Genomic DNA, 24,264 nt, shown 5'->3' on the forward strand with positions numbered 1-24,264 from the left:
CTGCTCTTACTTCTGTCTTTATCTTAATCCCTGGCAGACTTTAAGTGTCTGGCATCAAGGCAAAATCCTAAACTGGAGAGAAACATGTTTGGAGACGTAATCCCCTTATACCCATAGACTCCGAGCTGCCCTCAATTCACCTACATCCCAACTAGGCCAAGAACGAGAAGCTACAACAGAGAAGTTTAGACAGACGGAGAGGGAGAGTGCACACACGGACAGTTTAGATCAAGATATGACGCTAAACAGGGTCATTTTACATGTTTTCGCACAAACAGAGGCTAAACCGGTTACGTAAGGCCTCGCTTTTTTGTTAGTATCACTAGTTCTCGTTAAAATATGAATAAAATAAAGCTAATAATGTGGTGTCAGTGGAAGAGTCTGACATTTTGGACAGCTTCTTAATGATCAGATGTCATTTTTTTAAGCAAACTGAGTCTTTTCCTGTCTAGTTTTGATGCTTTTTTACACTGATTAACAACGAATCAACATAAGAATGAGCACAAAAGCAGAGCAGGCAACACACGTGACGGCTTTGTGCAAAAAAAAAAAAACATCTGGCATCATCATAAGTTTTTATTTTTCTAGTCCAGAGGTGTCAAACACATTTTCACTTGCTAATTAACTGTTTCTGTATTTATTACTTGTTCAACTTACAAATACTACATATGTATTTGTCTAGATGTAAAAATATGGCTGTGTAACTGTGTATCTCCTGATAAAATGACATTTTAATACCATCATACGTGTTAATTTACTCTGTCGAGGGCCACATAAAATGATTTGGAGGGCCACATTTGGTCCACGGGCCTTGAGTATGACACATGTGATCTAGTCCAAGGTTTATTTAGATGAACTTCTTAAGAGTTTTGAGGTAAAACAGTGAAAAAAAGCACCTGGTATCCACATTTAACTTGAAATGATTTGTAAAAAGACCTTAAAGTGGAAGTGGAAGATGCTTTAAGGTCTTAATTGGTTCAAACAAGTGCGAAGAAACTGCAAAATGTTCTGGTTCAACTACAGGAGAAGGAAGTGACACAGCTGCTTTTACGGAGAAAAACATGATTCTTCAGACGTGTGGCGTGTTTTCCGTCAAACTTGAGTCATGTTCGCATTGTATTTATGGATCAGTTAGTCACATCTGCCATTATTTCAGTTTTTCTATTACTCAACCGAGCTTCAAATCCTGATGATGTAGAAATGATGTCAGGAAATAATCAGTTTACAGTAGAAAAAACACAAAAACTAAACAAAATCATTATAGTTTTTAAATGAATTAAGTCCATGGCATAATATAACACAATAATGATGCTGTAAATGGATTAAAAACAGCCTGAACATCATCACAGCTCAGGACAAATGCAGAGTCTGTGTGTTTCAGTCATGGCTCCTCCTCATTCAGTGTGTTTTGCTGCACTCGTGTGGTCAAAGTGTAGAACTGCACCTTATTAATCCTGCATGTTTTTGCTTTTATGTGACACAAACGCAGCCAAAACGCGCACAGACCGAGCTTTATCAGAGAAATTAAATGTGAAATTATGTTTATGCAGCTGAGGTCACAGATTTTGCACAGGATGAGGGACTTTGAGGCAGTAAAAGCAGCAGTGTGCACCAGTGTGTTCACTTAAGAGGGCGATAAACTGCATTATATTTACTCTTAGAAGCAAAAAAATGTGAAGTATGACTGTGTAAACCTGGAGGGACAGATGTGTAATCGTGTGTGTGGGGTTCATAGTGGCACAAAAAGGTTAAATAAGGCACACTTAGGTAAATATATGGGGCAAAGTTTGAGATTGAAACCGTGTAGTGTTTCCTCCAGCCTTGAAAAGCTCTGGACCGGCTCTGGTTGGACTCTGGACGGGCTCTGGACCGGCTGTGGTTGGACTCTGGTTGAAATCTGGGCAGACTCTTGCTCCCTCCAGACTCGAGGGCGGCGCTTGTGCATATGCTTCATTTGCACAACACCTCACTTCCTCGCCAGCTGCCATTGCTGTGGTGAAAGAGGCGAACGCACGAATGCGCAATGGAGAGAGGAAGGATGGGGGATTGTCAGTAGCCCCGAGACAACAGAAAAGGCTCTCTGCTTCATAAGGAAGTGGCCAAGAGGCGAGGAGGCCATCGGGAGCGCGCGGGGAGGCTGACAGCGGCGGCGGAGGCGGCGGCGCGTCCATGGCTCAGTCCGCGACTAACGGCGTGGATCAGGATGTGGTCAGCAAGAGGCTACACTCAAGGTACGGTCCAGGAGACATCCAGGGGCCGCGTGAGCTGGTGTTTGTCCTTGAATAGCTGCTGGATAGGGAGACTCAGGGCGCACACTGCTCTGAGGTGGAGCTCCGAGGCTTCAGCTCATCAGGGGCACAGCCTTCACTGATTTGCCACAGTGGCATTTTCACATTCTCACATTCTCACATTCTCACGCCCAGATCCAAGTCTTAAGATACAGGAGCCGTGTTTGAGGTTTACACTGATGTGAAGGGCACGTGTCCACCTCAGAGACACTGTCCTAAAGGTTTGTCTGGAGCCACAGGAGGAGCAGAGGTGATCCAGCTCCATCAGGGTTTTCTGCTTTAATTCTAGGCTCGTGTCATTCTTCTTAAACCATGTGTTTGTTTTCTGTGGGGCCTGCACTGTGGGAAAGACCTAACCTGTTTGCATGTGAAATAACTGCTTAACCAAACCGAAAACCACAATCAGATCTGTCCACTGAGCAAAACAATAGTTGTTCTGTGTCACCACCAGCATCACACGTTTTATTAAAAAGCTCTGAGCGAAATGAGCTGCATTGTCACAACCTGTTGCGTCTGTAGGATCATTTTAAACCTCCTGAAAATGAAATGATCTCAATGAGCCGCACACACCTGGGGCTTTGCTGTAGTGTGACTGTTTTTGTCTGATGTAACCGACCTTGAGGCTGATGTCTGATCCTGGACACACTTTTCATTCAGAGGTAAATTCATGGAGTGAGTCATGTCGGCGGAACAGTTTGAGCTTGTGCCGCAGAGGAAGGTTATGTTTCACAGACAAAGCAGACGGAGTACGGAGACTTCACGTGTCTTTATTCATATCAGTTTTATCTTAAATGAGTTAAGGCTCAAAGAAAGAGGCAGAGATCAGATGGAGCAAGTGTAAAATGTAAAGTGTTTGTTTCTAATGCAGTACACAGCTCATGATCACTGCTGAAGAAAAGCCTCGTCACACTGCATCGTTTTCTTATTATTCCTGTCAGTATAAATGTTTTGTGTAGAGACTTTAGACCTTCACTGGTTTATAACTGACAGAAGGTTCATTTTCCTCCACGTGTAGAATAATCCATGTGTGTAAATGACTCTTTAAGGTGAAGGATGGGGCTTTTTGAAAGATCCACAAACTGAATGTGGAAAAAATTCCTTGTTGGTTCTAGTTGTTTCCTTGACAACAGGCACTGGCCTCTGTACGTACCCACAGTACTTCTGTTCTGCACCGAATACTTCACACACATTTGGACTTGGATGTATGTGTATGTGTAGTATGTGTATGTAGTATGTAGTATGCTGTATGTGTATGTGTATGTGTATGTGTATGTGTATGTGTATGTGTATGTGTATGTGTATGTGTATGTGTATGTGTTGGAGGCTACAAAACAGATCAAACTTCACGACACAGTACTTTGAATATCAGTACTTCTTGTCACGGTGGTGTACTTCAGAGTTCCTGTACCTGTAGTAGTACTTCCTCACAGCGTGTATTTACATATATGAGGCTGAAAGTGAAGATACGTCGATGTAAAGGCCACAGTGAAGTACTCTGGAAATGTAAACAAAAGAAGTAAACCTTTGTGTTTGAAATATTCTCCAGGATAAATGAGGAATCAAGTACTACGACTTCATAACATGCACTGGAATCTGGTTTATAGTTATTGTAGTAGTGTGTAGTCATTTTTGTAGTAGCGTGTAGTTATTGTTGTAGTGTGTAGGTATTTTTGTAGTAGTGTATAAGTATTGTAGTAGTGTGTAGTTATTGTAGTAGTGTGTAGTTATTGTTGTAGTAGCGTGTAGCTATTTTTGCAGTAGTGTGTAGTTGTTGTAGTAGTGTGTAGCTATTGTTGTAGTAGTGTGTAGGTATTTTTGTAGTAGTGTGTAAGTATTGTAGTAGTGTGTAGTTGTTGTAGTAGTGTGTAATTATTTTTGTAGTTGTGTGTAGTTCTCGTAGTAGTGTGTAGCTATTGTAATGTGTAGGTATTGTAGTAGTGTGTAATTATTTTTGTAGTAGTGTGTAGCTCTTGTATTAGTATGTAGTTATTTTTGCAATGGTGTGTAAGTATTGTAGTAGTGTGTAATTATTTTTGTAGTTGTGTGTAGTTCTCGTAGTAGTGTGTAGCTATTGTAATGTGTAGGTATTGTAGTAGTGTGTAATTATTTTTGTAGTAGTGTGTAGCTCTTGTATTAGTATGTAGTTATTTTTGCAATGGTGTGTAAGTATTGTAGTAGTGTGTAATTATTTTTGTAGTAGTGTGTAGTTATTGTTGTAGTACTATGCAGTTCCTGTAGTAGTGTGTAGCTCTTGCAGTAGTGTGTAGCTCTTGCAGTAGTGTGTAGCCCTTGTGTGTAGTTCTTGAAGTACTATACATATTTAGTAGTTTACGCTACTTTGTTCCTCCGTGTGTCACCAAAACACAAACCACAGAAGACATATTTGCACCAACAACACGACGCGACGACAGGACAAGAGTCGACGCTCCACTTTGACACTGAACAGACGCACAAACGCACAAAACCTTATCTCCGTTTTACCTTTTTACCAAACGCACATCCACTCAAAACGACTCCGCACTTACATAATCACAGACTGTCCCTTAAAACGGCGGAGAAAAGTGTGTGTTGTGTCTTTTGTTTCACTAACCACAGCTATGACGAGATTGTGTGTTACTGACCAAACTCCCCACTGCTGGTATTTCTGCTGCATTCTTTTGATCGTATGTGGTAACGTGGCAAACTTTTACTTCAAAAACAAATAATCGATACGTATCTGTTGGTTCCCCGTGTCCTGCCATGTTTATCCACACAACCTACAACCTAAAAGTGCACGGCGGGCCCCTTATCTGCCTTATTGTAGTAACTGTGACGTGTGTGTAACATCTTATTCCCTTTGTATCTGCCTTTTCTGATAAATCGTTTTTGTTTTAAGTGAAGATACAGCTCTGTCCGACTCTGATCACATCATTTCTGAACCCGGGATTTACTCCATATTGAGATCGACTCGTCCTTAAATCATCTTTGACGCAAACTGAAGACTTTCTCGATGTTTGAAGTTAAACCGTTGCCTGTATTGACCCTGTGTTTTTACTTTAACGCACATCGGTTTACAGCCCAGAGGCGACGTTGACATTCTCCTTCAGATATGATTGGGCTGAAGTGTTTTTTTCCTCCATGACGTCGTTCGCTGGAGGAGTTTCCCGCTGCAGTGGGTGACGTCAAACATTTCCGAGGTGTTGTCCAAAGTCCGCTCACATTTGAGACCGTAATCGCTCATTTAATCACGCATTTTGCTTTTGTACATTCAAACCAAGGCATAAAACTCAGCAATTATGTTACCGGTGTTATTGTTCACGAAATATAACACTTTTTTATCCAATTATCCGATTTGAAAAGCGTAAAAAAACTCCTCCGCGGCGTTTATTTACTACAAACTGCACGAGAGCGTAATGCGTAATCATGTTTTCTGCACCGTCTTCTTCGTAGTAAAGCGTAAAGTAAATAGTAAATAAAGTGTTCAGCTGATTGACCCAAACAAAACATCGCCCTCTGCTGGAGATTTAACACCGTTACGCTAAAAAGTACAAATATCGGCCTGATTTATCAACGCCAACAGATATAAATCAGTCTAGTAACGCTGAAAAAACTGAATATTGTATTTTAAATCTTTATATTTTTATTTTGCCTTTGACAATAACCAGACAATGATCTAACAATCCACCAGAGCTGTGCTAAATGAGGCATGTCAGTGTCTTGGTTGAGTTCCCAGAGAAAGTGAATGGACCAAAACACTAACCAGAAACATATTATTTGGAGAAAAAAGAAACAAATCGAATGAAACGCTGTGAGATTTGCGTGTTCTTCAGGGATGTATGCAACAAAGACAATCCTGAAATAGGTTATTTACTCAACTTTTGATAAGAAATACATAATTAAAAGTAAATTTGATGCAGTTTTTTTGCGCATTTAGCCTGTCTGTTTAAACTTTTTACTCGTCTGGAAGCACAGCGTGAGAATAACTAACCTGTATTTGCGCTCTAAAAGCTCCCTCTGCTTCCCTCTCCTCGGTGTATGTCTTGGCCGGTGATCTAATGGGTTTGAGACGGCGTCAGCAGATCTGTGGATTTGTAAGGGCCACTCTCTATACTGCGGTTGGTGCAGAGGCCACACGGGTCACTGGATTATCCATTCTCTCCCTCTCATCTTCTCAGTCTGTCATTGTGGCTAAGGCTTAGAATGCATTTGCTTTGTCGTCACTGATTGTCTCCTGTACTCCCATACGGCCACCTTTTTTTGAAGTGTGCTCTATTATGTCCACGCTCACTAATGGACGTAACTCAAAAGGACCCAAATGGTGAAGAGCACTTTGTGGGGAAAAAAAACAACAAAAAAACATCACAAATATCCAACCAGAAGCTCATAATGAGACTTTTCATCTACGAGGATCTTTTGCGTTAAAGTGGATACCTTAAATTCTTCACGATTTCCCCTCTGGCCTTTTATGGGAATACTTTCAGGATTTTGATTTTGTTGAAGACTCAAAAGTGCAGATGTGGTTCTTGGATTTGCTTGACTGTGCTCTGAACTCTCCATTGGAAAATTTTGCCCCATATCATTATCGGCTATTATGGATCTAGCTAACTGCAGCTACACGTCGTCTGCTAACGTTATAACATCCAGTAAACACACGTATTTTTATTATTATTGCCTTTATGGAGTCAATATGCGAACATTTAAACCCGCTGATGGTGTAAACAGCTGTTATTGTTTGGTCCTTGTGGGTAGAACCGATGACCTCTGAGGCATGCCCTTTGTCCGGGGCAGAGAGAGCCGTGTGCAAACTGGTCCACCGTGGAGCCAGGCCCAGGGCTGTGCTAAAGCCTCTGCACGTAGAACTTCAGGGGTTTGTGGAGAAAGCACGTACCAGGCGAAAATACAGGTACAGGAAAGTAACGACCTGAGAGAAACAAACCCGACATAAGTCACTCCTAATCGTCTCATATCGTTTGGTTGGTAATAAATGTATCTAACTTTAAATATTGTGACTGATAATAATTAAACACGCCGAGGAAGTGTAAGAAAACCATCCTGAGCCAGTACTTTCAAAGTGGACAGCTTTGTTGTAGTATTGTAGTAGTCTACCTTATATTATCGTTCAACTGTTGCCATGACAACAGTGGCTCGATGCTGCTGATGGTTTTGCTTCTTGGTCCTAGTTATTTCTAGATTGGTTTAATGTTTGTTTTTTTTTTCAGCATCACCGGAGCATTTATTGTTCTGTGCTGAAGATCAATATCATTATGAATTATGTTTTTGTTGGAAATAAGAGAGAGCTTTGTTTGTTTTTTTGTTCCCAATATCTGCGTATTCTTTGATTAAAATATATGAGGAGCACTTTTACTTTACACAAACTAATTCAGGATTTGTGATAAGTCATTTATTCAACTCTATGTATTTTCATTATAACAGAGACTTCACAAGATGCAAAACCATTTCAAGGTGCACATCTCATTGATTTGGACAGTTGCTACAGCAACAGTCCACAGATATGGCTGCAGGGCTGGTTGTCATGGTGATACTGCAAATTTGTCTCAGATAGAGGATGTTGCTCTATTACTTCCATACATTCAGGCCTAAATGTACATTGTTTAATGCCTCGTTATTCTCTGTGCGTCTCAGGATGGAGGCGTCGTGTCTGGAGCTGGCCCTGGAGGGAGAGAGACTGTGTAAATCTGGAGACTTTAAAGGTGGGACAGCTTTTTTCGAAGCCGCTGTGCAGGTGGGGACAGAAGACCTGAAGACTCTAAGTGCCATTTACAGCCAACTGGGTAATGCCTACTTTTACCTTAAAGAGTATGGGAAAGCTCTGGAATACCACCGACATGACCTTACTTTAGCAAGGTAAGAATAAATCATGAAAACAGCCCCATTTTTCTACAGCTAAACTTCATTTTAAACTATTTTAATACATGGTAACTTGTATAGAGATTTCAATAGGAACAAAAAACATACAGACAATGTTCAGTTGATTTATTGAAGTTACCAGCAACGTCCAGAAAAAGTGTAGAGACGTGTAAATGATCAGAGCTGTGAGCCCAGCTGGATCTTGAGCTTGCATGAGTAATCCAGCCTCCTGTGGAGAATGCAGCTGGCATTTCAGCAGGGAAGTGATTAAAGACCTTTGGGATTTACCTTGTTACATTAGTCTCATCAGAACTTCTGGTCTCTCCTCTCAGGCTCTGACTAACCTGACCATTAAATACGACATTGATCTCCCAATTAGATGAGCCTCTTGAGTTTTAACCAGCCTAATAATAACGACATTAGAGGCTTGTTTCCATGTGCTGAATTATGACGTGCTTGTTTTTTTTACTCACGTAGGACAATAGGAGACAGAATCGGAGAAGCAAAAGCCAGTGGTAACCTTGGAAACACCTTAAAAGTATTAGGCCGCTTTGACGAGGCTGTGGTTTGTTGCCAGCGACATTTAGACATTTCTCAAGAGCAGAGTGACAAGGTGAGTGTCACGAACAGGTCAAATATTTCAATCGTACCTCCTAAATGTTCCACTGTTGCGTCCTGCAGGTGGGAGAGGCCCGAGCGCTGTATAACATAGGGAATGTTTTTCACGCCAAAGGGAAGCAGCAACTGTGGGGCTGCTCCCAGGAGCCAGGGGACCTACCTCCGGACGTCAGAGAGACGTTACAGAAAGCTACGGATTATTATGAGTATGTGCAGTTACTCACCTCAAACTCAACTACTTTTTACTCTAAAGTATCCAACTCTTTCTATGGGCAGGATGAATCTGTCTTTGGTTAAAGAACTGGGGGACAGAGCGGCGCAGGGGCGGGCCTACGGGAACCTCGGCAACACTCAATATCTGCTTGGAAACTTTGTGGAAGCGATAAAGTTCCATCGCCAGGTGAGGGCTTCAGTGTGCGGACAGTGATCTTGTATATGAGTAATAGTTCTAATGTTAGTGAATTTTTAATGTGCTCGTGTTTTTGCCCAATAAAATACACTGCCTGGCCAAAAAATAAGGTCACACACTCTTTAGCTTTGACTACGGCATGAAACTGCTGTGGCGTTGTTTCGATTTCACTTCTGCAATGTCACAAGATTTATTTCCATCCAGTGTTGCATTAATTTTTCACATCTTGCATTGATGATGGTCGAGTCTGACCGCTGCACAAAGCCTTAAATGTATAATATAATAATAATGATAATATAATTCATCAACGTCTTTAACTTTTTTTGCAGCGATTATCTATTGCCAAAGAATTCGGGGACAAAGCAGCAGAGCGACGGGCCTACAGTAATCTGGGAAACGCTTTGATATTCCTCGGACAGTTCAACTCTGCCACAGAATACTACAGGTGACAATAAGGAGCATGCTGACATCTAGTGGACAACACCGTTAAGTGCACGATAAGTCGAGTTTTCTGAGAGCAAAAGCAAAACTGAAGTTCAATTTGCTTAGACATGCTTCAGGGATCACATACAAATATGGTATAAGAAAATCTAATGTCTAAATAAAACAGTCTTTGCTGTATTACACTTTGCTCTTATCACATAATATTAAAGTTGTCACTAAATCTGAAATTCCCACAAGCTGTAACCGGATGTTTTAAATTTAAACTACCCACAGGTGTACAATGTGTATCTATAATTCTTTTTTGTATAAATTGTAGAAAAACTCTGCAGCTGTCCAGGCAGTTGAGGGACCAAGTGATGGAGGCTCAGGCGTGTTACAGTCTGGGGAATACTTATACTCTACTGCAGCAATACCAAAAGGCCATAGAGTATCATCTAAAACACCTGTACATCGCCCAAGAGCTCACAGACAGGTAAACAGTGATCCTTCTTCATTCAGAGTCGAGACACTGGGCGCTTGTCTTGACTGTGCTGGGTTCTGTGTTGACAGAGTTGGTGAAGGTCGAGCTTGTTGGAGTTTGGGAAATGCCTACGTGTCTTTGGGAAACCACAAACAAGCTCTGCACTTTGCCCGAAAGCACCTGGATATATCAAAAGAGGTGAGATGTTCAGCAAATTGAATTGATTTTATTTTTTTATTTTTTTTATTTGATTTGATTTTTGATTTGATTTGATTTTTTTATTTTTTATTTATTTTATTTTATTTTATTTATGTTATTTTTATTATTTTATTTTTTTTATATTATTTTTATTTTATGTTTATTTTATTTCTATTTTATTTTTGTTTTATGTTTATGTTATTTTTTATTTTATGTTTTTTTTATTTTAATTTTTTATTTTATTTTATTTATTTTTATTATTTTTTTTTTTTATTTATTCATTTTTTCTGAGTGTGTTTCCTGCCTCAGATTGGAGACAGAAATGGAGAACTGACAGCCAGAATGAACGTGGAGCAGCTGATGGAGGTGCTGGGCGTCAGCGAGAGTGACCTTTCACCTTCAAGTTCAGAGTTCGAGATGCAAGGTGAGAAGCGTTTTTATCCTGACAATACTCCACTTACTCTTGAACCTGTCCTAGAAAACTGACACAAACCAGGAGTAATGAGCCGCTTTAGCTCCCGTTACCATGTGACGACAGAAAAAAAACATATTAGTTTGACACAAGGTTATGGGAAGTTTCCAAACTAATCTCCTGCGTCGCTTGAGAAGACGTTAAAGGAGACAAGACTTACAGACCCCTTGACTCTGTGATATTAACAATTATTGCATAAGCATGTTTTCTGCTGTTTTATTAAAAAAATCTAATTCTGGGGAAGTCTCTGTGGCTGTTAATCTCCATATTAGGCGTCTGACTGTAAATAGTAAGTGCAGTAAACCAAGAATGACTTCAGCTGGTTGAGACACACACGTAACTCACATTTTTTTACACTGGCGCCTGCTGGCAAACACTGACATTACTCATACGTCTCTCAGCTTGACTAAACTTTTATCAGGTCTGTGCTAAACTGCCACAAATACGTTTTTACCTTTCCCTTTGCTTCTGAACTATTGATTATTCTTGTATTAAAATGTCTTTTCATAGGAGCGAGGCCCAAACTAAGCAAGAGAAACAGCATGGATAGTGTCGAACTGTGGAAATTATCAAATAAGGTAAGTTCAGGTCGTTTATTACGAGGTAGAGACATTCCAGCGTCTGAGACTGAATAGCTCCGCCACTGACTAAGCCCCGACCGCGTCTGAACAATACGATGTTTTTTTTCTTTTTCTGCAGGACGGAGAGAACCAGTACGTCGAGAGCATCCCGAGGAGATCCAAAAGTCAGCAGTCCCAGGCCAGTAAAAGGAAAGGCTACGCCGACAGTCAGTCCTCAGACGAACGACTGTGGCTCGACTCTCCGGTAGAGACGGATGACATCACTGTGCAAGTCCCGCCCCCACTGCCAGTAAGTAACACGACTCGGATTATTCTTTTACCAATAGAATTTCTTTATTTGTTTTGTTTATTGTCTTACTACTGCAGGAATAATTTAAGCTTGAATTATCCTCTCAAATCTCTTCTGCTATTTCACATTATATTGTTTTTGTTTGTACAGTTTTCATCTCTCTGAAAGCCGTGAATACACTGTTGCCATAGCAATTAACAATTCAAAATAAAGTATAATAATGTCTTTTGAATGGTCCTCAAAATGTCGCCTATGAACAGGAAACTTAAACCCATGAATATAGTAACACAGACTGAGACATTTCTTTTTCTTCTTTTTCTCCTTCTTTTTCTTCCTCTTCCTCTTTTTCTTTTTTCTTCTTTTTTCCTCTTCTTCTTTTCCTTCTTTTTCTTTTCCTTTTTCCTCTTTCTTTTTCATTTTCTTCTTTTTCTCTTTCTTCATTTTTTCTTCTTTTTCTTCCTCTTCATCTTTTTCTTCTTTTTTCCTCTTCTTTTTCTTTTTTCTTTTTCTTCTTTATTTCTTTTTCATTTTCTTCTTTTTCTCTTTCTTCATTTTTTCTTCTTTTTCTTCCTTTTCATCTTTTTCTTCTTTTTTCCTCTTTTTCTTTTCTTTTTTCTTTTTCTTCTTTATTTCTTTTTCATTTTCTTCTTTTTCGCTTTCTTCATTTTTTCTTCTTTTTCTTCCTCTTCATCTTTTTTTTCTTTTTTCCTCTTCTTTTCTTTTTTCTTCTTTTTCTTCTTTATTTCTTTTTCATTTTCTTCTTTTTCTTCATTTATTTCTTCTTTTTCCTCCTCTTCCTCTTCTTCCTCTTCTTTTCCTTCTTTTTCTTTGTTTTTTCCTTCTTTTTTCTTTTTTTTAATAAATGCATTAGTTGTTTTTTATTTTATTTCTTATATAACAGGAGTGAAGTCAGGTCCATTTAATTCTGTAAATGCCGCGTCACTGTGTTTGTTTTACACCTTTAAAATCTTTCCGTCTCTAACAGAAGAACAAACTGAACATGTTTTCAAAAACGCTGCTGTGGATTTTACCCAGAAACACTGAGTGAACAAAATCAATGAGCGTATTGATATTTCCAGATAAATAAATGGATTTCTTGTCACGTGCTCAGAGTCGGTGGTTCGGTGGTTCATTGTTTTTGTGTTTTCGTTTATTTAAAGTCATGAAAACGGACACGCTTGACTCTTCTTTACATTATCAACATGTAATATTCCTGGATAAACCAAATTAGCCTTGTATTAATTTAAAAAACGGCCTATTTCAGCAGATACATTATGTTTTTGTATTTACGCTGCATATGAAGTCTGCAAATCACATGAGGTTTAAATATAATAATAATAATAACATCACAGTCACATTCCCACAGCTCGGTGCTCTCTCGCTCTGTAGGTGAGTGTCGCCGAGAGGCCAAGGTCAAAGGGCACGACTACTGTAAGTCAAACGTGATATTTGTCAAAGCAGAACTGTTTTATAAAGAGTGTAACGAAGCGTCGCCATTTTAAACGACGAGTAACGGCCACGGTGTGCGATTCAGCTCGTTCAGATTATAAAACGTCACTTTATTTCTGTTAGTGTTAAGTTTCGCCGTCAAAAACGTCACTTTCCTTTGCTTGAACCTTGACCTTTCGCCCTCACGCCAAATAAATAACGACTAAAATAGACCGGTTTGTTGCTTAAGTCCATGTTTATGTTTTCAAACGCGAAAAAAACAGCACGATTTATTTATTTTTCCTACATCGCTCAGCTCTACCTGTCAGTTTTTTTTCACCAAACTTAAAATTAGTCCATAAATTAGTCTTTTATTTGAATTTTACGTATCGTCCAAACCGAATCGTGATATTTCTGAATTCACTCCTCTTTTTTTCCTACATTCAGTCGCGTAACTTATCTTTTTTTTTTTACTTTTTGCATTTGTTTTTTGTTAACCGTCCTCTACACTTGCAAACACAGCAGCGTTAAGGTTATATTTATATCCTTGCACATTTATAAATCTGTAACGTAATCTCAGAAGTCGCTTTGGAAGTGAAACAAGGTGAAAGCTAAAAAAACAAATCACCTGTCCTCGCGCTGCGCCCTACACGAGCTTCACTTTTCGCTCTTTCTCTTCTCCCGTGCTGCTAACGTGACCTTGATCCGAGCGCTCCCTCCGTCCGTCCTCCCCCCCTCCCCCACAGAGTCACCCCTCTGCCTCCTATAATGAGTTGTTTTCCCACAGTGGGTGAACGGGACAAAAATGGCTGGCTGGGGATCTGCAAACGAAGGGATGGGAAGAGAGTAGAGGAAGAGGAGGAGGAGGAGGAAGGGGAGGCAGCGCTGAACGATAGACATTAAAAGAAAAACAGGGACAGGAGAGAGGAGAGGATTGGACGGCGTGCTACAGGAGAACATGACATATAGTGTGGAGGAAAAGGTGATTTTTTTGAGTCATGCGTTTGCAGAAATGAGATAGTTCAGCCGGTAAGAATATATTTATTTTCACTTTGGAAACTGTAAAATGTTCTATTTTTATAAGGTGTTGTTTTCCAGCTTTACTAACTATGTGACGAATGTGTGACAAAAGCGTCGATGATGATCTTTTCGGCGTTAACGCGCTAAAACAAAGGCGTCATTGATTGTTTAGGTTATTGTTAAACGTCTGACTAAAATCAGGTGGTCACTGACACTGACCTACTTCACATACTGTTGTGAGGAACAGAGACACCTCTGTTCACCAGCGCGTGTTGAAAGTTGATGTCTCGATTTGAAATAACTTGTGGCTGAAAATGCGAGTCGTTTCAGGTCTTGGTTGGTGTTGGTTCTGTTTGCTGGAGAAACACAACATGAGTAAAAGTTTGTAATATAAGGACGAATGTTGACTGTTTAAAATGTTTAGTGTTTGTTTGACTTTAGTTTTTGTGTATTTGTGTCTGTGTGTGTATAAATGCTTGGAATTAGTTTTTGTTTTGTGTGTAAACGAGCGAATAACTGACATTTTCTCCAACGTATAAAAGTTCCATTTTAGATTTCGTTTTCACGTTTGTCTCTTGTATGTATTTATGTTTGTATTTATAACATTTATAGCATTTATAACAAAGATCTGGGGGTCGGGGGTTGATTTAATTGACATATTTGTGTTGTGCAGGTCAGCTGTAATAAATTCCACATGTGCATTGCAGCTTATGTGGTCATAAAGAATAATCATTTCTTCTTGGGAGTCTGGGTTAAGCAGAAAACAAAATAAGTTGTCTTAGTGTAATTGGAAAAAAAGTGTAATTATAAAGATTGTATTGTATTGTATTGCTGAGAAATTCAATGTGAACCAAAGAACATTGTGTTTATGTAATACTACACCTAATATATGAAATGCCCGCCGGTGCTTTTTCTTTTTCTTTCTTGTTACATCTGTTTTCCCTTGTGGGCCACTGCCCTCAGATGTTAATGGGCAGTTTATTTTTATACCACCTTTTATAATATCATTCCACCTTCTGTAACTAGGGCAATGTGGACTCATCATCATGTTCATCATGATTTAATCAGATTATGAATGTGCTCCTGTTAAGTCCACTCTAATGTATTCAGATGATAAAAGGGTTCACAGTTAAACACATGCCCGTCAAGTAAGTGCGATTTTTTTGTTTATATTTCCATTTTTCTGCAGAAACTGGGCCGCGACCCCTCTGATGAAGACTGCTTTTTTGACCTTCTCAGTAAGTTCCAGAGCAGTCGCATGGATGACCAGCGCTGCAATTTAGACAGTCCAGACAACGGAGACAACAGAGACAGTTCTGGTTCGATGCCTTCGCTCAGTGAGATGTTGGGTCAGTTTATATATTTCTACTCAACATTTTACATTTGACAACTTTCAAACTCATTTTGTTCTTTTTTCTAGATCCTTCAATTACCACATCGCCCCAGACGGAGGAGCTGTTTGATTTGATTGAAAGCTCCCAAAGTCGTCGTCTGGATGATCAGAGGGTTAATGTTGGGAATCTTCCAGGTTTGAGGATTACTCAGAACAATCTGGGTCACTTAGTGGGTGAGGGGGACCACCAAGAGCCCAGCGATGACTTTTTCAACATGCTTATTAAGTGCCAAGTAAGTTACAACGACGACACGGTGTTTCCCTGCCTTTGTCCGTTATTTTAACTTCATCCATCTGCCTAATCCCAGTCTTCAAGGATAGATGACCAGCGTTGTTCCCCACCAGAAGGGGGCCCCCACGCGCCCACAGTGCCTGATGAGGACTTCTTCAGTCTGATCCAGAGGGTGCAAGCCAAACGTATGGACGAGCAGCGAGTCCACCTGCCGTCAGAGGAGCAGGACGACTCGGACTCTGCAGAGCTCGAACCGCCAGGAGGTGTTTCCAGCTAAAACATGGTGCTGAATGTGGTACATAAACATTAAAAAAAACAAAAACAAAATAAAAAAAAGTCACAATCAAAGGGGCCAAGAGTTGATAGAAAAAAAAACAAATTTCATGTGTATTAAGTAACACTGTAAACGTTTCTATTTGTGATGAATTGATATAAAATGTGTAGAACAAAATGAAAAAGGCCCATTTGACCAAACCATTGAAGCTTGTGCGTCCCTTTTAAAAATAAATGTGAAGACTCTCAGGAGTTCTGATATTTATTTACTAATGTGCAGCACTAAAATGCGGTAGTGATAAAGATAAAAATGTTTAATTTGTTCTATTTTTGTGTTTTTTTTTAGGTACGTAGACACACTAACAGTATTACACATATTTGTTTAGCTTTGGCTTTCAGAAATACAGTGGCCATTATTTTAAAAATCCATTCCTTCATCTGGACTCGTCTGTTTCCCCTTAAGTGCAGTGGCCGATCATTCCACTTAAACTGACCAGCTCTTTTTCCTGTGCATCTTTTTATGGGATTGTTTTTCTGTGCACTGCTGCTGCCTCGTGTTAAAAAAAAAAAAAAAAATCTATTGCTTTACTGTCAATTTATTTTCATTTTTTTTTGCAATTTATAAACTAAATGAATTAAACATAGAATGAGTCCTGTTGAACATTGTATTTGACCCATAATTTAAGATCAGAACCATGACTTCCACATTTTCATTTCTATTTTTTAACATTCTCAGATGTCCAGACTTTCCACTGCCATAAATTGTACATATATGTAAATATTTTGTATTTATGTTTCAGTTTTGGACGCACATGTCCACTCATGCTTTTAATAAAATGTTTCTGATGGTTACCATTTTGCCTTTTATAAAAGCAGATCTTTCACTGAATATTTCTAATAATGTGAGAAAAGACTTTTCCTCACACACAGGAGCTCACAGGTTTGTGGTTTGGAGGCATCTAGTGGTGATTCTGGAGAACACTTCTACTTCTAAAGGCTTTGTTTGCTTCCTTCTTGTAAAAGCTCTTATATTTGGTTATATTTGTACTGCCAATAGTTTTTACATCATATGTTTTTCAGTTGGACCTTTTAGGAGGTAAAAGGTAAGACATTGTTAAATAAATATATTATTATTGTACAAATCCATGTATATTTTTGACAGTAATATTATTAATGCACAAACCAACACCCTGCATCTTGTTAGATCATTTACACTTCTCTTGTCTATCTTCAGCTCTCCTCAGCCCTCACCCTTCTCTGTTCTCTTTTTCCCAGCATGCATTGCTGTCTGAGCAGGCTCAGTGCAGCTATATAAAGGCTTACAAGGGGGAGGGAGGGCTGCCGTTCACCAGGAACTGTGCAGACACTCACGGGGAGTCAGGGACAGCAGCCCCTCGCACTGGGATCCAGAGCCACTGCAAAAGAGAGGTCAGTACAGAGGACAAAGGCTCCACAGAGTCTCCACAGCGCAGGCAGCAGAAGGTGGTGAGATGCTCGGGGGAAGAGCCGGATGAGAGAAGGGGGCAGGGCTAGATAATATGATGGATTCTGAGAATGACAATGTAATGATCCTGTCATGTGTACTCACTCAGTTGTAACTCTTGGCATTTGGGTTTTGTTAGGGCAGAGACTGTGCCTCACTCACCCTTGCATCACATTTAAACAGTCACTTGGTTAACATTTGTGACAACATGCTGTCAGAATAACAAGCACACATGATCCTTCTCCCATTTTAATCAAGGACCATTACTGTGCAGCCACAGAGCTGTTTTGTACTGTTGCTTTAGTGCAGGCAACACACATTTGCACAATATGCCAAAGATGGAGTAATGATGTACTTTGACAGTAGCTCAGCCTAGAAGTGACCACAGCAGCAAAGGCACTATCACTCACTGTCATACTCACTATCACACTCTCATACTCTCATACTCCATCCTTCCTCAACATGGAATATCTCCAGTGCACTGACGTCAAGGGGTTCCTTGTTCTCTCTTAAAGGGACAGGACACTGCATTACTGAACAACTAAAGGTATTCAACAGGATCATTTATTTTAGCTCTTTAAATCCACTGTATTTCTTTCTGAAGCAGAGCTGAGGTTTAGGCTCAAGTGCTCTTCAGAATGGCGGCTATGCTATCCCATAACAGCTGCAGAGTAATGGTGTCTTTTTTTAGCTCCCGACTTTTAAAAACTGAAACTAGACATGCGAGTGTGACATCTGACATTTACAGTTGAACGGGGATATGGATTTCAGTTCAAAAATACAAAATCACTTGACTATAATACATTGACATTTTCATTTAACATCTCAAAGAACAAGAAGAGGTTGTGAAAACATGAGCTTATTCATGCCTCTCCCCCTAAAAAAACTAACAAACACACACAAATATTATAAAAAAAGCACAGGTTTTTGACATCACCAGGTGTGCACATGTATCTGGTTGCATTCCACCTCTGCCAGACATACTGGTCGAGCACCATAGTAGGACTGGGCGTGATTCCTAAAGATCAGTGCTGACTCCAGTGACATCTACGACACAAAATAGCTGAACAGCACTACTTTTTGTTAACCCTATTCTGCAAGACTGAGTTGGAGAGCATCAGTCTTCCTGCAGTTTTATCATGTGCATACAGGAGCAGAATATTTCCATATCATATACACACAAGTGAGAGCACAATACCGTTATCACAAGGTCAGATTCAGGTCTTTGGCTCTTTAAAACACACTAATATGCACACTGTAACTCATCCATGCATTTGTTCTGGGCATACACATGTTTTTTATTGTCTGACAAATGTCAAATGATCCTTTTTCCCTTTTTAAGCAAAAATATTTTCAAGTTTATTTTCTTTCTTTGTGCCTAATCTGATTGTAACATGCTGACTCAACAGGTGAGGTTATTTAAAGTTGGTTCCCAAAGAGAACTTATGGTCTGAGTCACATGACCAAAGCACTCAGGTATCACTTTACTCATCATTCCCAGTGCTTTTTACCAGTCAGGGTTCAGGGGGACACACATTGGTATTTATTTTTGCTTCTTTCTTATAAAAATATCATTAAATTGACAATGCTTTAGCTCAAAGGTTTTTAAGATAAGTCACAAGTTCATTTTGTTCATAGTAAATACATCAATATACACATGTCACAGTATATGCAAGTTGACAAGCTAAACTGTTTTTTTTTATTTTTTTTTTATTTTGTGTTTTAGTGAAACTCTTCTAAACCAAGACAATGGCAGGTAATTGTTTTAATTTTCTATTTTATGTGTGAAATGTGAACATAAACTAGGCTGTGTATAGGATGCAGTTTATTGGTGTTTACTCCCCTCTGGTGGTGGGTTTTATATTACACCCGTTCATTGAAATGCATTGAATTGAACAAAATGAACCAGATGCATCTTCAGCCGCAGCGTTTCCAGGGAAACCAGGGGATTTTACTTCAACAAAACTCATATGAACTTAATAAATAAAACCTAAATCGTACCCGAATTACACTCTCATGAGGCTAATCTCAGCGAATCACAAAAAGACTGTTAGTATTTTAAGTTTGTGGCGCTGAGAGACGAGGCTAAAGCTAAAGCTAGCGCTAGCATAAACGTTGAACTAAACCCCGTTTACCGTCAGTTTAAAAACTTCACCTACATCACGGGCTCATATTTGACAGCTACACTTAATTTATATGACTCGCAGCTGGAAAATTAGTCTGCTATCTCTGCTGCTTTTCTATTTTCATCTTAGCACGTTTAAGTTTATTTTTGAGTATTAACCATAGCACAAATTATGACAACTGACATGTTTTTGTGTGACAACAGTTGCCATGACAACGCACATTCATTCAAAGCTAAACCTAAACATAACAGTCAGAGTAAAGTTGAGCCAGTGTCTATAACAAAGGGACATTTTCCTCTAACATGGGTAATAAATGTGTGAAGAAGACATCCGGAGAAGGTTTGACAGTTTTGTACAGTTTTATAATGTATAATTTGTTAGATTCTATTCAAAGTGTTAACCAACTGTTCACTAACCTAACTGTAATGTGTTTTTAGACAAAATTAAAGATGCTAAGATCATCTTTGTTGTGGGTGAGTACTTATTTATGAGTTTTTTGAGTGTATTTTTTTATTTCTCTGCTGTTACTTCTCATGTCACGTATCAAACACTGATTTGTTTGGTTGTAGGTGGCCCCGGCTCTGGAAAGGGCACCCAGTGTGAGAAGATGGTGGCAAAGTACGGCTACACCCACCTGTCGTCTGGAGACCTGCTCCGTGCAGAGGTGTCGTCTGGGTCTGAGAGGGGAAAGCAGCTCCAGGCCATCATGCAGAAGGGAGAGCTCGTGCCCCTGGTAAGAGATGAAGTCCTTTTCATTTTTTAGACTCACGACATTCATTTTTGGGGCAAGTATTTACCAAACTTGACTGCACACAGCAAATAAAACTGCTTTTTAAGAACACAAACTAAAATATTCTTATGTTTGTTGATGTAATTTAATGATAAACGCATGAACATGATGGTGTGTAGTGCTACAATCATCCTTTATTCACCCTCCGCAATCATAAGACAACCTTTAACCACCAACCTTACTGTTATATTAAAAAACAACAACACTCTAGCTAAGCCACAAACAATTAGTAAATCTAATCTGTTGTTTATTCTCCCAGGACACAGTCTTGGACATGATTAAAGACGCCATGATTGCTAAGGCTGATGTCTCTAAGGGCTTCCTTATTGATGGGTATCCCCGTGAGGTGAAACAGGGCGAGGAGTTTGAGAAGAAGGTATTAACCGACACATTGATCTGTTTGTAACTTACGTATAGAATCCATACAGTAACGTTACTATCGTTTGACCGCAGATCGGTAAACCCTGCCTGCTGCTGTATGTGGATGCTAAAGGTGAGACCATGGTCAAGAGGCTGTTGAAGCGCGGTGAGACCAGCGGCCGTTCTGATGACAACGAGGAGACCATCAAGAAGCGCCTGGACCTGTACTACAAAGCAACTGAGCCAGTTATTGCCTTCTATGAAAGCAGAGGCATTGTGAGGAAGGTACGTGAGGCTGCGGTTAAATACAGGGTTAAGATTCAGCTTTGTGCACGCCTCCCAACAGCTCTAAAAAAGATTAAAATGCAATTAAGTACTAGATTTTTCTTTAAAATGTACACTCAGTACTCAGTCTTGTACTATTTTCCCTTTTCATTACACCTACCATTTTAAAAATGTGTTTATCTTATATCGTTGATTTTCTTTACCCTTAAAATAGCCAATAACAATATGGCTTTGGTAGATGCTTTACCTACTCCATTCATCAATTCATTCATTAATTTACTCACTCACTATTTTATTTTATTTTATTTTATTTTATTTTATTTTATTTTATTTTATTTTATTTTATTTTATTTTATTTTATTTTATTTTATTTTATTTTATTTTATTTTATTTTATTTTATTTTATTTTATTTTATTTTATTTTATTTTATTTTATTCATTTACTTACTTATTTATTTATTCATTCAGTCATTTATTAATTCCTGTATATTTATTTCAAATACAAATTCCAATAGCAAATTTAATATTCCCTCTTTTCCAGGTTAACTCCGAGCTACCGGTCGATGAAGTCTTCGCTGAAGTCTCCAAGGCTATTGATGCACTGTAGTAAAACAACATAACTGGAGAAAACATGTCTGGTTATTGGTGTTTTTATACGGTTTCTTTAATATTATTATAATTTTGATGTAACATGCCTTAAAACTGCTCCATGGCAAATGTCACACAACAGACAACTTCAACAACAACGATCGATTTGCATCATTTTACAGACATCTTTGAATAGAACATATATCTACAGAATATTATATTTTTACTGCACAATTCTGAGCCTGAACACGTTAGTTCAAGTCAACCTTTAATGTTGTCTCTCCACAGCTAAAAATGTATTAAGCAAACGTCAGTAAATTAGAATGACTTTGTTTGTATTTTACATGTAAATATATGTTTAATTATAATATTATATAGTCTATTTATATTAGAATTACATAGTATGGTTCAGGAAATCATGATAATCTAATTTAATACTTGCACATTTAGTTATTTTGTATTTCTTGCACCAAGGCACAGATCATTTTTAATCAGGCATTATTTTTTCCTCAGTAATTGTGTATTGAGGCACGTGTAAAAGTCTGTATCCACATGTGCAAAGCATATAATAAAAACCAGGTTGTTGTTTTATATGCCAGAGATCATTCATGCACGCATACCTTCCAAACACATTCAAGGAAATAACTTGATTCAAGAAAAACAAGGCTGAAATGTTGTATCCAGTAGACACAACAGGATGCAGGACGTGCCGCCGTTCTACGCCTCGCTCCTGTTTTCATAACCTTTCTTTTGAATCAGAGATCACCAGCAGATCTTCCTTTGACACATGCACAGAGCAGCTGGCCAAGCAAACACGCCGCAGGTATCCGGACTATCCCCGGAGGAACGCGCGGATCCCGGCCGCGTGCTGTGGCCAGGAGGAAGAGGAAAGGGCTTCTGAAGAGACCCCGATTGTGCTCAGTGGAAAGTCAATCAAGTGGAGGCGTCTGCAGGCACGTCCAGAGTCGATGAGGATTCTACAACTGCAGCGAATGGGAGGAAGAAGAATGCAACTCCAATGTAAAGGTAGAAACACAAACAGAGCGTGCAGTGCAGATGCAGATGCAAGAGAATAACAGGAAAGTGCACAAAGATCTATAGACTTAAACATAATGAGCCATACAATAAACATGCTTTGGCCCACCTCATTCCAAACACAAGCCCTTATATAGGCCCTAGAGCCATGTCAGTGCACAGGAATCTGACAGTGTAACACACGCATAGGGCTAAAGATATTTCAAGCATTATGCAGCATTTAAACTACAACAAACTAATCTATAAACTGAAAACTTGAGTGAATTTTCAGTTTGAACCTTTTCACTAGTTGCGATTAGCTCCCTCTAGTGGACAAAGTGAAAACCACAACATAAACTTGCTTGTGCCACATTGTTGTCAGTGTTTGGCAGCCTAAATCATTAAATTAAATTATATTTTGAGGTGCTTATAGTAGAAATATTAAATACATTTGTTACTTTATAAAGCAGACTGACTTCTAGCATTGTTTATACTGCTACTACAAGCATTTAGTGTAGAGTAATCGCCTCAGACCAATTTTTCTTGGCCCACATTACCTTAAACAGTACGTTTTACTGTACATTTCTGAAAATCTACTTTAACAAGCCCATCTCAAATATTTAATGTGTCATACTGAGGACGTAAGCATGAATAAAGGTCTAGTGATTCAATCTAACTTGTAATAATAACACAGATTTGAAGTATTCTCTGTATTTGTGACTAGTCTATAGCCCTCAATCGACCCTCAGATTTGTCTGTGTTTTTATACGTGTCCCTTAATGAGAAAAGTTTGGACCCCCCTGACCTAATGCAATAAATAACACATAAATTCACTATGCTGCTAACAGTTATGCTATATAAACCTGACTAAAAAGCAGATGACAGTATTCATTGGCACAGCCCTCTCAGCTACTTGACCTCTGTTCACTTTGTATCAGTCCCAGATATTACAAGTTGTGGGGGAGTGCGTCAGATCCCCCCTCAGAGGACAATAAGGAAACTGGTCAGCTGGCACACGGATTTTTAGTGGCCCTCTCTCCTCTCTCCTCTCTTCTCGTGCAGACTGTGGCAGGCTGACCGGCTGGCACAGCAGAGACCGGGTGGCACCGCGCGGGAACCAACGTCAAGCGGCGATGACAGACGATGGCCGATTGTTTCCTGTTATTGAAGTACAGCTCAGGGGCGGAGGAGAGGCGGGGGAGAGACGGAGGAGGAGGGGGCCCTGTCTAATCCAGAGTAACGCTACTGTGTACAGTGTTGTGTCGCCCGCTTTATTTTAATGCCCAAGTTGAAAAGAACTGACGGACTTAAGCGTAATTGATGCCAAACGCTAATAACGGACGTAAACGGAATGCCCCTGCTTAGCATTGTAAAGAGGTGGAAGTAACATTATGTACTTTTCCACAAAGGCTATACTCAAACAATCCAACAGTGTCTGAATAATTTATTTTCACAAACAATAGAGGCTTTAAGCAGTGGCATGGGGGTACGTACCCACTGTAAAGGTAAAAGTAAGTTGTAAAAAACTGCAGTCCTGGTAATATTAACATTAATAGAGTGATAGATGGACAATAACTGATGATACAGCGGGAAAAACTGCAGTAGTAGTAGGAATAGTAGGAATATTTAGACTAGTATAAGTAGTAGACAGTCAAAGTAGGGCACC

General features: G+C 39.3%; 2 protein-coding genes across 2 annotated transcripts; both read left to right on the top strand.

Moving 5' to 3' along the window:
• Nucleotides 1–1,920: 1,920 nt before the first annotated feature.
• gpsm1b (G protein signaling modulator 1b) lies at nt 1,921–15,983 on the top strand. The gene is made up of 14 exons (XM_033989210.2): nt 1,921–2,231; nt 7,911–8,132; nt 8,613–8,748; nt 8,817–8,959; nt 9,030–9,153; nt 9,492–9,607; nt 9,923–10,078; nt 10,156–10,264; nt 10,574–10,688; nt 11,247–11,314; nt 11,436–11,606; nt 15,244–15,403; nt 15,475–15,680; nt 15,756–15,983. Exons 1-14 carry the CDS (start codon nt 2,170–2,172, stop codon nt 15,954–15,956), a joined length of 1,989 nt encoding a protein of 662 aa, XP_033845101.1. The 5' UTR covers nt 1,921–2,169; the 3' UTR covers nt 15,957–15,983.
• A 1,306-nt stretch (nt 15,984–17,289) lies between these two features.
• On the top strand, nt 17,290–21,626 carry ak1 (adenylate kinase 1). Its single transcript, XM_033989225.2, has 7 exons — nt 17,290–17,380; nt 19,162–19,191; nt 19,999–20,034; nt 20,131–20,294; nt 20,611–20,727; nt 20,805–20,996; nt 21,538–21,626. Exons 2-7 carry the CDS (start codon nt 19,185–19,187, stop codon nt 21,601–21,603), a joined length of 582 nt encoding a protein of 193 aa, XP_033845116.1. The 5' UTR covers nt 17,290–17,380; nt 19,162–19,184; the 3' UTR covers nt 21,604–21,626.
• Nucleotides 21,627–24,264: the final 2,638 nt, after the last annotated feature.

This window comes from Periophthalmus magnuspinnatus, chromosome 23, assembly GCF_009829125.3.
Source record: "Periophthalmus magnuspinnatus isolate fPerMag1 chromosome 23, fPerMag1.2.pri, whole genome shotgun sequence".
Lineage (NCBI taxonomy): Eukaryota > Metazoa > Chordata > Actinopteri > Gobiiformes > Gobiidae > Periophthalmus > Periophthalmus magnuspinnatus.